Raw genomic sequence first — 14,603 nt, forward strand, 5'->3', positions numbered from 1 at the left:
CCATTTTGTACAGCACATAAGGGGGGGGATCTCCAGAGCTAAGACCGTGAGCTGCGATAGCTTGAGCTGAAGCTACCTAGCTGGGGCTGTAATAGACTCACATCCTCTGCAGGTCAGGCACAGAGGGGGACCCATAACGCATGCTCACCAATGGGTTGCAATGAGATTCTGTGTTATGTCCTAGTAGGTCTCTGCTGCCTGCCTCCCTTGGGTCTTGGAAATGTGCTTGTAACCTGCCATGGAACTTGGTAACGCTAAAGTCCGAGACTGCTGTTTGGAGCACTCCCAACTTCACTGTGGGTTGGAGCACAGACATCTGGGCAGGGAGCAACAGGTGCTAGCTGCAGCAAAGGAAGAAGCCGAGTCTCTGGGTTAAAGCACAGGAACGACAGTCAGGAGACATGGATTCTGTTGCCAGCTCTACCTCACATTTCCAGGGTGTCCTGGGGCAAGCTGCTTAATGGCACCATCCCCTATCTGGGAAGGATATTTACCTCCCTCACGGGGCTACGTGGTGGGTTTTGGAACATTCTTCTCAGAAGATACCTGGTGTTTTCATAAAGCCCCAGCTCCTAGAATCCTGTGATTATGGGAGAAGCTGATGTTTCATTAAAAAAAAGTCTATGTTCCCAAGGGACTTTGACACCTGAGGTAGGAAACCCAAATCCACCTCAGACAAAAGGGGGAATTGGGCCTGGGTCTCCTGCATGAGTGTCTGTAGTGAGCCTGAGTGGCCTCCCTCCGACCGGGAGAGTGAGGGAACATTAGATGCCCCTTGGAGGGTGGAGTCTAGATTACCCCGCCCCCCCTCGCCGGAAGAACCGGGGCGTGGCCAGAAGTATAAAAGGCCGGCCCTGCAGCTCAGTTGAGGGAGAGCCTACAATGGAGGAGGATGCTTGGCCTGTTCTCCAGAGGCCCCGAGCGGAACCTGCGCCTGGCTGTTCCCAATCCCCAGGCATGGACGAGGAGTGGCCCGGAGTACCTGCTGCCGTTTACCCGGAAGAGTCGGAAGAAGCCTGGAGGCTGCAGGTACCAAACCCTGGGGAGGAAGGAAGTAGCCCAGGGACAGCCACAGAGCAGCCGGCTGCAGAGCCCAGCGTGGCTCAGTCGGCGTGTTGCGGCTGGATCCCCGCCGACGCAGGGGCAGCCAATCCTGCCCCTGCCAGGGCCCTGGGCTGGGATGCGGTGGAGTAGGATGGGCTTGTGTCCCCCTGCCACCCCACCCCGGGTGGCTGACCCCTACACGGTGCAAGGAGGCTCTAGCCCAGGACAGGAGCTCCCTTACCACTCACCTTTGAGACGGTGTGTGTGCTGGCTGTCTGAGCCCCGCCCAGGCCAAAGCGAGCCCCAAAGGACTGTTTGTTTGCTAGCAACCTGAGCTCCACTCAGGCTACAGCCAGCCCCCTTGAGACTGTGTGTTCGCTGGCTGCCTGAGCTCTGCCCAGGTCCCAGACAGCCCTGATAGACTGTAGTTAAGGGCTGACTACCTGAGCCACCCCAGTCCAGGCTCAAGCCTGGTATTGACTATTTGCTGGTCTTACAGACTCTGGTCCTGACCCCATAGGACTAGCCTGAGTGGCCTCCCTCCGACCGGGAGAGTGAGGGAGCATTACAGTGCCCTCACCCTGGGCTAAGGATTACAAGGGGGCCAGCTGCTACTGACAGCTCCAGGAGAGAGTTCGTGGCTGTGACTCCCAAGTAGACCGAGGGACCTAACCTCTTTTCAGAGATGGGGCTTAGACCACTTCCCTCTCTTTGGCATTCCCTACTGGCTCCCTTAGGTAGCTCTCCGCTCAGCATGTGGGCTTCTGTGAATCCCACTCTAAGGCCCCCCACTCTCCTCATGCATTGCACAGGGCGCCTGACTCAGGGCTGTGAAATCCACTCTGTGGCCGGGCAGCACCTAAAAGGTAGGCCCGGCGACGCTCCGTGTTGCAGCGGCTAAGTCTCTTTGTGAATCCAGCCCTACATTTTCAGCCTTCCTAGTTGTGGAGAAAAGCTTGAAAACGTGAACACGAAAAGCTCAGAAGGCAAAGTAAAAAGAACCCAACTTTTATTATCTTTTAAATCTCATTCTTTCTGGGAGAGGGCAGGGACTGACATTTGAGTTTTAAATACTTGGTGAGCCTGTTTTGTGTAGTTGGCCTAGAAGGATCTGGCTGAAAGCTTGGCCGGCACAAATGAGTGACTAGCAGACTGTATAGACTGTCCCCATGTCTTCATTCTGGTGCTGCTCTCTTCCTGTGTCTGCAGCTGCAGAAGGTGGGGAACAAGCCCTCTGTCTAAGGCTTTATCTACATTTCTGTAGCTGCCACCAGTGCAAACTCCTCGTGTAAACGGGCTAAACAGATATAGGTTGCAATTGACACTGGTGTGGCTTAATCTGGTTTCGAAGAGGGGGTCAGTATAAATAGAAGATTTGCCCATCTGCACGAGAGCTCTGCATTGAGGGAGCTACTGCCGTGGCTGAAATGGGGGCAAACTGCCAGTCTAGACGAGGCCTAAACTTGAAAAAGTCTTTCAGACCCACGGCGCCAGAATGAGGTTTCAATTATTGTTTATTATTTGGCGTATGCAAACAAGGCCACAGCATTCTTATCAACAATGTTCAAGGCAGGAAGACCTCCAGGAAGCTGAATCATTTTGCAGTCCTCAACAATGTGCGTCATGGCTGCCCATGTTGACATAGTGGACTGTCTCTAAAACACCACCGAAATTCTGCTGCAGCACAAATTCCATGTCCAGTACGAAACCGGTTGAGAAGGCGCCATTGCCTTTGTAGTCAATCAAGCCTGGCTGGACACTGAGCGGGGTTCAAGACAAGATCATTATTTGTCACTTTCTCTGTGGACCATGAAGCTCGCCACCGTCCTCTACCGTAAATCCCTCACCCAGTAAACTTCTCTCCAACGGATGCCATGAGGGCAGATGACCATGTGGTGGATTAAACAAGTCTTTAATTCAGGGCCGCCCAGAGGATTCAGGGGGCCTGGGGCAAAGCGGGGGGAGCTGCGGTGCTTGTACTCACCCGGCGCCGGTCTGGGTCTTCGGCGGCATTTCAGCGGCTGAGGGCTCTTCAGACGCTCCGCGTCTTCGACAGCACTGAAGGACCCGCCGCCGAAGTGCCGCCGAAGACCCGGACCGCCGCCGGGCCAGGGCTCGCGGGGCCTGGGGCAAATTACCCCACTCCCCCCCCGCTCCGGGCGGCCCTGCTTTAATTAACAGTAGATGTGGCATATCATGCAATTTCGTCACGAACTTTGCTATACTTTCCTCTCTGCAAACACTGGGTGGAGCAATATTGCAGAGAACCAGTAACCATGGTAGAGGAGTAGATTTAAGTGTGCCTGAAATAATACGCATGGTGGAATTAAGTTGTACATCGGTCATCATCATGGGTTTGCAATTAGGCAAAATGAGTTCCCGCAGCCTGGCTTACAAGCAAACTCTCCAAACCGAACGAGAAGAAACATTTCTATAAGCCACCGAAGCAGGTTCCACTGCTTTGCACCTGGCTGTTTTGGTACAAAGATGAGACAAAACCCAAGGTTGGTTTCTTAGTTCCAAAGCCACCCAGCCCATCTTCCTAGTAGCTCTGGATTCCTGTTTCGCACACAAGATTTTTAAAGGAAAAAAAAACACCACATTGATCCCAGATCTAATCTCTCGTCAAAGGGTTTGAATGAGAATCAGCCTGTTTACCGCTAATGAAAGCAGCGTTTCTCTCTGTCTGTGAGCCGAGCCAGTGGAACGTACCGTCCCCCTCGGAGACCACCAGATGTTCAGCGGCATGGACAGTCCCGTTGCCTTTGCCCCACCATGAGCGAGCTCACCAAACAGTCTGCTCCCTCTGTGCGATTGATCAGCACATTTTCCAGATACATAAGCAGGTAATTAGAAAGCCAGCAGTTTATATATGGATGATATTGGATTGTGCTATCTTAAGCTTCAGGACCGCGGGAAGATTGCTCCCCCGCCTCTTATTGAAATGATATGATATGCAGCCAAAGGCAGGTGAGTGGATAGAGAGTGTGACAGGGGAAGGAGGTGGAGTAGGGCTGGGGGGGGGAGGATGGATTGAGATCCCCAGTTCAGGAGAGTATCTAAGTAAATGCATAAGTTCCATTGGGATTTAAAGTTAAGCACATCCTTAGGTGCTTTCCCAAATAAGGCTTGAGAAAATAAGTTCCTGATCCTATGTGGCTGGTGTGGAGGACGGTTATGAGCACGGTCTGGGTTCTGATAAGTGTCCTCAGAGCAAACAATGCTACCACAGCAGAGACCAAGACCCCCTTGTGCTCTTGCTACACGCACACAAGTTTCTGTCTCAGCAGAGAGGACGAGCGTTAAATGGATCATGCCTTCCCTTCTCACTCTCCACCCCAGGCCAGACTGATTGTGGGAATCATAGAGTTTAAGTCCAGAAGGAACCTCCCAGTCATCCAGGTAGACCTCCTGTGCATCACATGCTTCTCAACACCACCCAGCTACCTCCACACCAGGCCTTACAACCAGAATTAGACCAAATGATTACAGCCCTCGGGAGACTCAATTATTATGATAATTGGGTGCCAAAGACTGAGAAGAGGCAGGACTGAGGTGCACCAGTGCCTGGAAGGGTGGTCCGGGAAACCGGGATCTTCCTCCGGCTCAAAGTGCCCTATGAAAAAATATATGAGGGGTAAAAAAGAGAAAAAAATATTAAGGGTCTGACTCTGCATTACCCTGGTCTTTGTGTTGTCACCGAGATCAGTGCACAGTGAGTGTAAAACCGTATAATTCAGATCTACTAGCATGTTATGCCCACTTTGCGCTGCTATAAATTAGGACTGGTTGGAAAATTTCCATTTAAACTGCTTGTGGACAGAAAATGGGTTTTTGACCAAACAGGATTTTTTGGGGGAGTGGGGCAGGGAAGTGGCTGCTTTCTGCAGGACATTTTATTTTTTCATCAAAAAAACCCAAACACCTGAAAAACAAACTGAGCTGTATCCTGGGAGATCTAGTCCACCCAGGGTGGCTGGCCTATAGAGGAGAATGGGGAGCATGAGGCTTCTGAACTACAACTCCCATGAGGCACTATGGGAGCATTTCTGAATTGGAATGTTATGGTTTTCAGTTAAATATATAGGTACTCAATATGTTGCCAAAAAGTCAAAATTTCTGTGAAAAAGGTAGGCAAAAATGATTTTTTGATCGACATTTTCCGTGGGAGGGGGGCCATTTTCTGACCCGTTCTAGTGTAAATGACTGCATGCCGGTTACAATGTAATGAAAACTCAGCCCCTACGTTTCTGGTTGCAAAGAGTGCTTTGCCAGCCGAGTCCAAAGCAGCGCACTGCAGACATGCAGCCTGAAACAAACAGCTCTTTTATTCCCTCCATTCATCTCCATGGGGCAGTGTTGCCGACTCTTGTGCTTTTCTCATGAGCCAATGTAATTTGGTGTTATCCTTAAAGTTTTAGCTCCTGGAGTCATGTGAACAGAGGAGTTGAATCTCAGCTTTCATTTGAAAGGAAAAGTGAAGCTAGCCCCACGGTTGTGGAGAAAAGCCTGGAAATGTGAGCTTGTACTCGGAAGGCAAACAACCCCCCCCCCCTGCATTTAGCTGTCATGATTTTAAGTCACTTTCTTGATTTTTGAACACTTTGGGGTTAGCAATCCTGATGTGGGGGTTTTAACACTGCAGATTGTCTGGGAGGACAATTTAAACAGTGCTGTCAAGGCAGGCTTCCCAGGCAGGGGAAAGGGAAGACATGACCCATTTAAAGATCTCCAAACACAAATGAAACCTCACAACAGGGGAACCAAGTAACAGTGAAATTAAAGTTACTAGCTCAGGAAATCCACGGTAGAGGAAGGAATTGAACCCTGCACCCTTGTCTAGTGCCTGACCCTGCCACTACTGCTTCGCATAGCAAATTAATGCTTCCCATGGCAGATTATGGGTTTTGGAAGGTCTGTCCTAACGAGGCAATGATGCTAGCTAGCCAGTAGATGGCACTGTCCACGCCAAGTTTAGCTGCATTCTTGGCCCAGTTTAGCTTGTTCCACTAGGAAGCAGGTTGCAGGGAGTTGCTGGGGGCTGGGATAATTCGTAGGTGGCTTGGAGCAGTTGTGTCCCCTGCACCGCACAGGTACGCGCTTCAGGGCGTGGGTGGCGCTGGCGAGGCAGGCAGGCGTGCCCTGGCTTTTGGAATGGGCATTGCCTGGTGGGCGTTTGGACGGTGCGTTCCTTGGGACAGGCACTGCGTTGCGTGTGCAGTGCCCAGCCCGACAAGGTGGGGTCCACGTGCAACAGCAACCGCAGATGTGTTGCCGTCGGGTGCTCTGGCCTAGTTCTGCGGCTGTGCGTTCTGCCAGCTGTTAATCCTCCACAGGCCCAAATGCTGCCTGAGTAAGGCCCTTCTCCTCCCCCGGAGCCATTGACGTCACGCCAGGAAAATGCCACCCTGCCAGGCGATAACGTTTTATCCTTGGCTGCCCGGTGGGTGTAAAAGGCACCTGAGTCAGAAACTGGCCACGGTGCATGGCTGCAGATGAGCCTCCAGGGTGCAAGGCTACGGTGAGGGGGACCCCCAAGGGGCAGTGGGGCCTGAGGTACGTTCAGTGTCGTGGCTGTAGAGTAGGGTGACCAGACAACAAGTGTGAAAAATCAGGATGGGGGTGGGGGGTAATAGGAGCCTATATAAGAAAAAGACCCAAATATCGGGACTGTCCCTATAAAATCAGGACATCTGGTCACCCTACTGTAGAGTACTGCAGGGGTGTGATTTGCTGGCAAAGGTGCTGGAACTAGGGGTGTTCCACCCGCCGCACCCCCTGGCTTGGAGCATTTTCCATTATATCCAGGGGATACAGTTCGGTTCAGTGGCTCAGCACCCCCACTATGCAATTTGTCCCAGCACCCGTGTTTGCTTGTCTACAAGGGAGTGTCTCTGAGATTGCTCAGTTCTTTCTAACAGCGAGATGGCTTCAGAGGGCTTTAAGTGTTCGTGCCTAGAGGCTCCTGTGACTAGCATGTAGGGTGATCAGACATCAAATGTGAAAAATTGGGACAGGGGGTGGGAGGTAATAGGCGCCTATATAAGAAAAAGTCCCCAAAACCGGGACTGTCCCTATAAAATCGGGACATCTGGTCACCCTACTAGCATGGTCTGAGAACCTGAGCCAGGAGGCTGGAACAGGAGTGGGGGAGGCACAAGGTGGCTTGGGGGCTTTGGGGGCGAGATCAGCAGCAGTAACAACAGCAATTCACAGATTTTGAGTCGGGGGCGGGGAGGGAATCCTTATGATTATCTAGTCTGACCTCCTGCACTGCACAGGCCAGAGAAACCCACCCAGTCAAACCCTTCCCTAGCCACCTGGGGGATGCAAAGGGACTGTACTGGTAGCCTCACTTTCCAGGGGGGGTGAAACGGAGGCACAGAGCAGTTACAATAACTTGCTCAAGCCCACATGGGAGGTCAGAGGTAGAGCTGGGAGCGCAGCCTGGGCCTCCTGGCTCCCAGCCCTGTGCTCTAACCCCTAGGCCAAGCTGCCTCTCATTGCTGTAGGATGGCAGAGTCACCGTTAACTCGGAGATGGGGGCTGATGGCACGGGAAGTGGAGGAAGAGTCCTTAGGAGAGGAAACCATGTAACCAGCCCTGCCCAGAGGCCAAAGACAACAGAGCAGGCCTTTTGTGGAATGGCCTTTCTTAGAGCCAGAGCCCGCCCATGAGCCAAGGTTACTCCCATGTCCCTTAAGGATCAGTTTCTCCTCTACCCAGAAGCCGCCACCTATTCCGACCTCAGGTTAAAGTCCTGGTTAAACAGACCTTGTAAACTGTGGCAGAACAAAACCCCTTTGGATGGATGTTGGCCCTATCTGTTGGGTTGGTCCCCGTCCTTCCCTCAAATCCTGGGGTGTGGGTTGGAGGTGCCTTGGGACACAGGCAGGTACCTGCTGCCTGATGGAGGAAAACTGGGCTTGGCAGAACACGAGTTTTATTTTTTGATCATTTCAATGGATAATATCAATGCTCATTTTTAAGCATTTTTGATCGATTTCTAAATTTTCAAAGTTACACAAAATGGTGGGGTTAAAGCATTATATTTTTCTGTTTTTATCCATTGAAATAGTCACAGTTGTGGGAAGTTAGCGGGGAGGGTCAGATAACGTGGGGTGGGCAGGCAGACGGTAATTAATTAATGACACCTGAGATTCAAAAAGTTAAAGCGTAACCATTGAAACCCAAATTGTCAACGTCCCATATCAAAATATACAAAGTAAAGCTCCTTAAATCACGCTCCAGTAAGATCCCAAGCAGCTTGTCTCTGACTTTGCCTAGCTATACATTTTGACTGCTATTGATGGAAACATGTTTTTCCTGGGTTTGGGTGTATACAGTGAAATGGACATTTACCAACATGTACTTCTAGAAATCTGATCTTTCCAAGCCGAAGTAAAACACCCAGAGCAGAGCTCTAGGCAGGGCGAGCAGTGGGCGATCGAGTTCGGCGAATATTGCGGGGACTGACAGTATCACCGTGCTACATGCCGGGCTGGGGAGACGGCTGCATGGAGTGGTAGCTGGGCTGGCAGAGGGTCTGCATGTCCAACAGGGCTGGTAGCCAGTGCCCCTTGCACCTGGGGATCCTTCACAGTCCTCCTGCCCTGTAGGGTGAGTGCCATTGTTGGACACTGGGTTCCTGTAACAATAACTCACTCCCTGTCTGCAGCACGGGTGGGTTAGTAGGCTCCAGGACCATATGTCCTCCCCACTGCAATCCCGTTCCTGATCTCCCAGGTTCACGTGGGGTCTGATCCTGCAATCGCTGTACACCCAGAGTTTTGTTCTTGGAGGAACCGTTGAATCCTCAGGCCCTGGAAGGTATAATGGGAGCAGTGAGCGAGCCCGGGAGGGCCAGTGGGGATTGGTAGTCAGGGCCGTGTCTCAGGGGATGCTGTGCAGGGGGCTGTGAGACGGGGAGGTGGTTTGCTCCCGCTTTTGCAGAATAACTGCACCACTGCGCGAGTCAGGGCTTGGGCAGGGGTCGTGTTAGTGCCCTGTGATACTCCCGCCCCCCCGCCACCCCTGAGAGAGCTAGGCCCCTGGTAGCACAGTGGGTGGGTTAATGGAGGTGCCAAGATGTGGTGACTCCAGGGAGAAGGCTGCTGTTCCCTGGCGTGGTGAGACATTTGTACCTTTGCTGTCCCCCCCCAAACACCCTGCGGAGCCTCAGCAGGCCGGGGGGAGGATTAATAGAGGGCTGGCTTGGAGAGGAGAGGAAAGGGGAATGCAGAGAGCTGGGTAATGGCACCGAGGACCGTCTGAGCATTGTCTGCCATGAGCCGTCCTGTGAGAGGACATTCATTCTTCTGAGTCAACAGTGTGCCCTTGTTGCCAAGAAGGCTAACGGCATTTTGGGCTGTATAAGTAGGGGCATTGCCAGCAGATCGAGGGACGTGATCATTCCCCTCTATTAAGCATTGGTGAGGCCTCATCTGGAGTACTGTGTCCAGTTTTGGGCCCCACACTACAAGAAGGATGTGGAAAAATTGGAAAGAGTCCAGCGGAGGGCAACAAAAATCATTAGGGGGCTGGAGCACATGAGTTATGAGGAGAGGCTGAGGGAACTGGGATTGTTTAGTCTGCAGAAGAGAAGAATGAGGGGGGATTTGATAGCTGCTTTGAACTACCTGAAAGGGGGTGTCAAAGAGGATGGATATAGACTGTTCTCAGTGGTACCAGATGAGAGAACAAGGAGTAATGGTCTCGAGTTGCAGCGGGGGAGGTTTAGGTTGGATATTAGGAAAAACTTTTTCAGTAGGAGGGTGGTGAAGCACTGGAATGGGTTACCTAGGGAGGTGGTGGAATCTCCTTCCTTAGAGGTTTTTAAGGTCAGGCTTGACAAAGCCCTGGCTGGGATGATTTAGTTGGGGATTGGTCCTGCTTTGAGCAGGGGGTTGGACTAGATGACCTCCTGAGGTCCCTTCCAACCCTGATCTTCTATGATTCTATGATTCCTCCCGGCTCCCAGACCTGCCCCGGGCAGCCCCTCTCTCTAACCCAGCTGGGGCCGTGCTGGGAGCGCAAGTGGCTGCTGCCATCACTCATCTGGGCACTTTTGCAGCTGTCACCCTGGGTGCTGTCAAGGCCCCGGTGATGGCACTTGTTAGCCTTGTTAATGAGCACTTTCTCCCAGGGACCGTTATTAACACAGGAGACTCACTTAACTCCCTGGCTCGTCTCTCGCTGACATGAGTGGCAGAGCTGCCAGTGCGGCATCAGGACTTATTAAGATGAGAAAAGGGCTGGTTGGGAAGTTTCCATCGCAACAAACTTTCCATCCCAAAATGAGGGCAAAACTTGGAGGACGTTTTTGAGCCCTCCTCCCCCCCGGTTTTCTGCCCGTCGATTTCTTTCCTGGGGGATTCTGTTTTTGGGGTTGCCTTTTTGCTGGGTAGGAGGAAAGGTTTGGGTGGCTTTGCGGGAGGCCTGTGCTCGTTACACATCTGTTCATAGATCCAGATGTTGAGCCTGGGTGGAGTTTGGCTGCTGTGAGCAGCTGGCTAAGAGAAGGAACCTTAATGTAATAAGGGAATCCTGGTGCAGCCTGCGTTAGCCCCGGAGGCTAAGCCTCGAGGTCCCTGAATGTTTTAAAAGGACCAATCACCTTCAGTAAGAGAGACCCCACCTGGGTTGCCTAGGAAGAGCTCACTCTGTCATGTCTACGAAATGTACCTATTGAAACTCACGTCCTTGTGGTCCGTAGGCAGCCCCGTGACCAAGCGAGCTACCCTGGCCAAAGCAGGAGAGCGCTAAGCTCCTCTCATCTGGAGGCTCCATCTCACATCTCATCCCACATCTGCCATGAGCCATCCGGTGTCTCCAACGTCCACGGCAGGTCCCAGTTGACTCAGCTCATTGTAGGGAAAAGAGCCCGTTGGGCTGTTGAAATGCCTGGTTTGTTTCAGGGCCATTCCTGGAATTCCCTGACGGTGTCGCTCTTCCCCAGCTCCAGTTCAGTCGGGTGGGAGAGCGATCTCTGCTGATGGTGAGCGTGTCCTGTCTCTTCCACCCCCTCCGCCTTGTGCAGCTCTGCTCAGACTTTTATATTGTCACCCACACAGCAGCTTAAAGACGTGCAATGCCGACAGGAAAAGGATAAACCCCGAGTCAAGGCAGAGCAGAGGCGGGAACACGTTGCCGTGATGAATTCATTATGTGAGGCAATGATGGAGCGACAGCATGAGTGAATTGTCAGCCGGTGGCTGGACGGGTGGGTTTGTGGGAAACAGACCCGGCTCTAGTGCAAACTCCAGGTGAGATTTTCATCTGTTTTGGGAATAGCAGGAATGGTGTGCTGGTTCCCAGGGCTACTGGGTCTTGGACTAAAAGCAAGTGAGACCAGTTGGCAGACTCGAGGGGAGCGGAGTGGAATTTCCCACCAGGGCAGATAGCCTGATCTGGAAAGAGTCCAGGGTTCCTTTCTTCAAACCGGAGCCTTTGGGATTCAGCAAAATTTGGCAGGACGGGCGTCTGAGCTATGTTTCCCCATGGCTTGTCCGGTCCTGGCTCCAGCAGGGGCAGCGAGCAGAGGCTGAATCACCCTGTGGAAATGCCCTTCTCTAGATCCAGCCCCCGGGGCTAGGGGTCAGGACAGTTGGGCAGGATGTCAAAATTGGAAGGTGTCTGGCCCACTTCACACAATAAAGAGGCTTTGCTAAACCTTTGCCGAAGCACCCGCAATCCCTCAGCTGAACCCTCGGCGGTTTTGCCGATTGCTGCTAGAAGTTATCCAGAGCTGCGCTCCTGGGCCGTCTCAGGGACACTCAGCATCTCGTAGTTAGCAGCTGCCTCCTTTTAAGGCAGGGTCACCTACACTGTGCCGAGAGAAGCAAGGCCATGCTGGCCAATCGCCCAGAGCATGGGACGTGCATCCAAGCTTGCAGTCCCCCTCATCCAGCTATAGAGATGACAAGCCCCCAGCACACGAGGCAGCCAGACCTCTCTGGTCCAGATGGAGCATCGTCGGCTGGGACCTGACGTCTCTGGGCCCCAGATGGTAGGACTCTCTGGGCTGCATTTGGCTGCCTCAGGGGGAGGGGGATGATTGCCAGGTGGGATCAGGGAAGCCCCGTGCTACAGTCAAACTCCAGGAGACTAGGGACTTGGGGCAGCAGAGACCCGGAAGGTTCTTTTAGTGGCTGATTCCTTCTTCGCTCCTTCACTTCGCTGAGCCTGAAGCTTGCCGTGGTGTGCATGCTATGGCCACACGATGGCACTGCAGGGCCATGGAAGAGCCCGGGGTGTCTGCAGCCCATTCTTCTGGCAGGATCAAGCTTTTTAACCCTTGGCAGGAGGCAAAAAGTTGCTGTCACTCCCCAGGGCCAGCTGAGTTCCAAGGGGAAAGCGTGGGTGGGTGGGTGGGGGAGGGGGCACAGAGGTGAAGGTGGCCTTGCACTGAGGACAGAGCCAGGGGTCCTTTCGTGCTCCCCGCCCTGCTGTGCATCAGTGCCCGCTGCGCAGGGCGTATTTTCGCAGCGACGCGTGTGGGTGCACTGGTGCGGCCATGCCCGGATGTGCCAGGCTTCTTTTCGCGGGCAGAATGGGTGCGTGCATCAAGGCTAGTAGTGGAGGAATATTTTCACTGACGGGGTGTGTGTGCACGCGCGTGCGTGGGTCCGTGCCACATGTGCTTAGTTGTGCCAGACGTCTTTTCGCAGGCTGAGCGGTGTGTGTATTAGCATCAGGTGTGGGAAGATGATTTTCACGGAAGGTGTGTGGGTAGGTGGACGCAGCAGTGCCAGGGGTCCCTGGCAGGTTCTCACAGGGGCTGGTAAGTGGGGACAGGTCCATTCTCTCTCCTCCGGGAGAGGAAACAGCTTTGGACTTGCAAGAGAAAGTTGAATTATGTCTAAGCTCAGGTATGTCAGTCCCACCTCTGATTGTAGCGTAACCAGGCCCGTAGAGAGGTGGAGGGAGAGAATTGTTGCATTTTTTAGGTGTCCACCTCCCCAGCTGCGTTCCGCCTTGCGGCATGCAGCGCTGTGTGCTTGTTATTAAATGCAGTTGATTGATTTTTCTCTTTCTTCTTTTGTGCTTGTTTATTTTAATATAAATAGATTTTTTTTTAAACCAAAGTGATGCTGGTATGTCTCCTCCATCCCCCGCCCCAGCGATGGATGGTTCTGATGCTTATTGTAGTGGTTTTAATTTGTTTTCTGCTTGTCCTGCTGTGCTGAAATGTGAGGGACAATCTTTCGAGAAGTTGATTTTTCTATCTGTTTGGAGCGAGAGACGGCGGGGGTGGGGGTGGTGGAGACTAGAGGAGTGGAGTCAGACTCAATGTGTCGTCATTTACTAGCCTATTCTTGCAAGGGTGCAATAGGTGGTGTAAAAAAATCCCAGTGAACCTCACCTCACCTACTCAGTTACGGCTAAAAGACCATAAAGATTTTTTTCGCTCTTTCTCCAGCATGACAATGACAATCAGCACACAACCTCCGGCACTGGGATTTTTGATAGGCTGGCCGTGAATCAGAATAGCACCTCGCCCCCGGGGATCTCAAAGTAAGTTTCCAGCCATTAGTTGAGCTAGGCAGGATATCATTCTTATGGCCATTTCGCTGATGGGGAAACTGAGGCACAGAGTGGGATGGTGATTCGCCCAGGGTTAGATCGGGTGAGTAGCAGAGGGAGGAATAGAAGCCAGGAGCTCTGATTTCCAGTCCAGGAGAGGAAGGCTGGTCCAGGGATTAGGGCATGAGCCTGGGAGTACAGAGATCCCAGTCCAGTTCTCTGCTCTGCCACGGGCTTCATGTGTGACCTTGGCCATGTCACTTTGTGCCTCAGTGCCCCCTCGGTGGGATGGGGATGACAGCCCGTCCCTCTCTGGTAGTGGTGTTCTGAGGATAGGTGCAGGCAGTCTTATGACGCGCTCAGATACTCAGGAAACAGGGACTATGTAGGTACCTCCTTAAATCAGTTGCCCAACTTTAACCTAGAGGCAGTGTTGCCACCGAGTGCAGCCAGGGAAGAAAGAGAATACTCCAAAAAGGCAGTTGTGTGCTGGGGACAGCTCAGAGACTTGCCATGAGCAAATCACTCCAGCCAGCACTGGGAGCCTTCCACAAAGCGCTCTGTGGTCCGGAGACAGACTAGTCTAGAGTCATCAATCTGATCCGAGCTGCTGGGCTGGGCCATGAAGAGAGGCAGGCATCCAGACAGGACGCCACGCCATGAAGGCTCGGTCCTATCGGCCTGTGTAGACACTTTGCCTCGCACCTGGACCTGAACTGGGAGCCATTGTGCTGCACGGAGAGGAGAGGTAACGGTCTCTGTATGAACTGTGCCATTAACCAGCCTGGCCGTCGTGTTCCGCACTCGCCGAAATGCCTGAGTGGTCTGCAGAGAGAGTTCCACCGCAGTGCAGCCACCCAGTGGCGAAAAGGGAAACGCTTGGGGGACTGGTGGGGGCCCATGCTTTAGAGAGAAGGCTGTTGTCTCTGGCTCCCCCCTCCCCTGTTGCAGTAGGATACACAGCTGATCAGGGGCATGCACAGGAATTCAGAGTTGACTGCTTTTGGAGGGGCACATTATACACAGGAAACCAT

General features: G+C 52.8%; 1 protein-coding gene across 8 annotated transcripts in view; it reads left to right on the plus strand.

Annotated features, from left to right (window-relative positions):
- Positions 1-829: 829 nt before the first annotated feature.
- Positions 830-14,603, plus strand: part of LOC101931032 (CMP-N-acetylneuraminate-beta-galactosamide-alpha-2,3-sialyltransferase 4-like) — a 33,886-nt gene continuing 20,112 nt past the window's right edge. For 2 of the 8 annotated variants that reach the window (XM_065572437.1, XM_065572439.1), the window contains exons 1-2: positions 6,037-6,137; positions 11,118-11,309. Coding sequence is in view for 2 of the 8 variants with exons in the window: in XM_065572434.1 (XP_065428506.1) it covers positions 883-1,029 (147 nt within the window). In the remaining 6 variants the exon portion in view is untranslated. Of the gene's footprint in view, positions 1,030-6,009; positions 6,138-6,278; positions 6,601-11,117; positions 11,310-14,603 lie in introns of those variants that run through there. The other 6 variants (XM_065572435.1, XM_042854471.2, XM_065572441.1 and 3 more) reach the window with 5 other exon arrangements.

Source organism: Chrysemys picta, chromosome 18 (genome assembly GCF_011386835.1).
Source record: "Chrysemys picta bellii isolate R12L10 chromosome 18, ASM1138683v2, whole genome shotgun sequence".
Lineage (NCBI taxonomy): Eukaryota > Metazoa > Chordata > Testudines > Emydidae > Chrysemys > Chrysemys picta.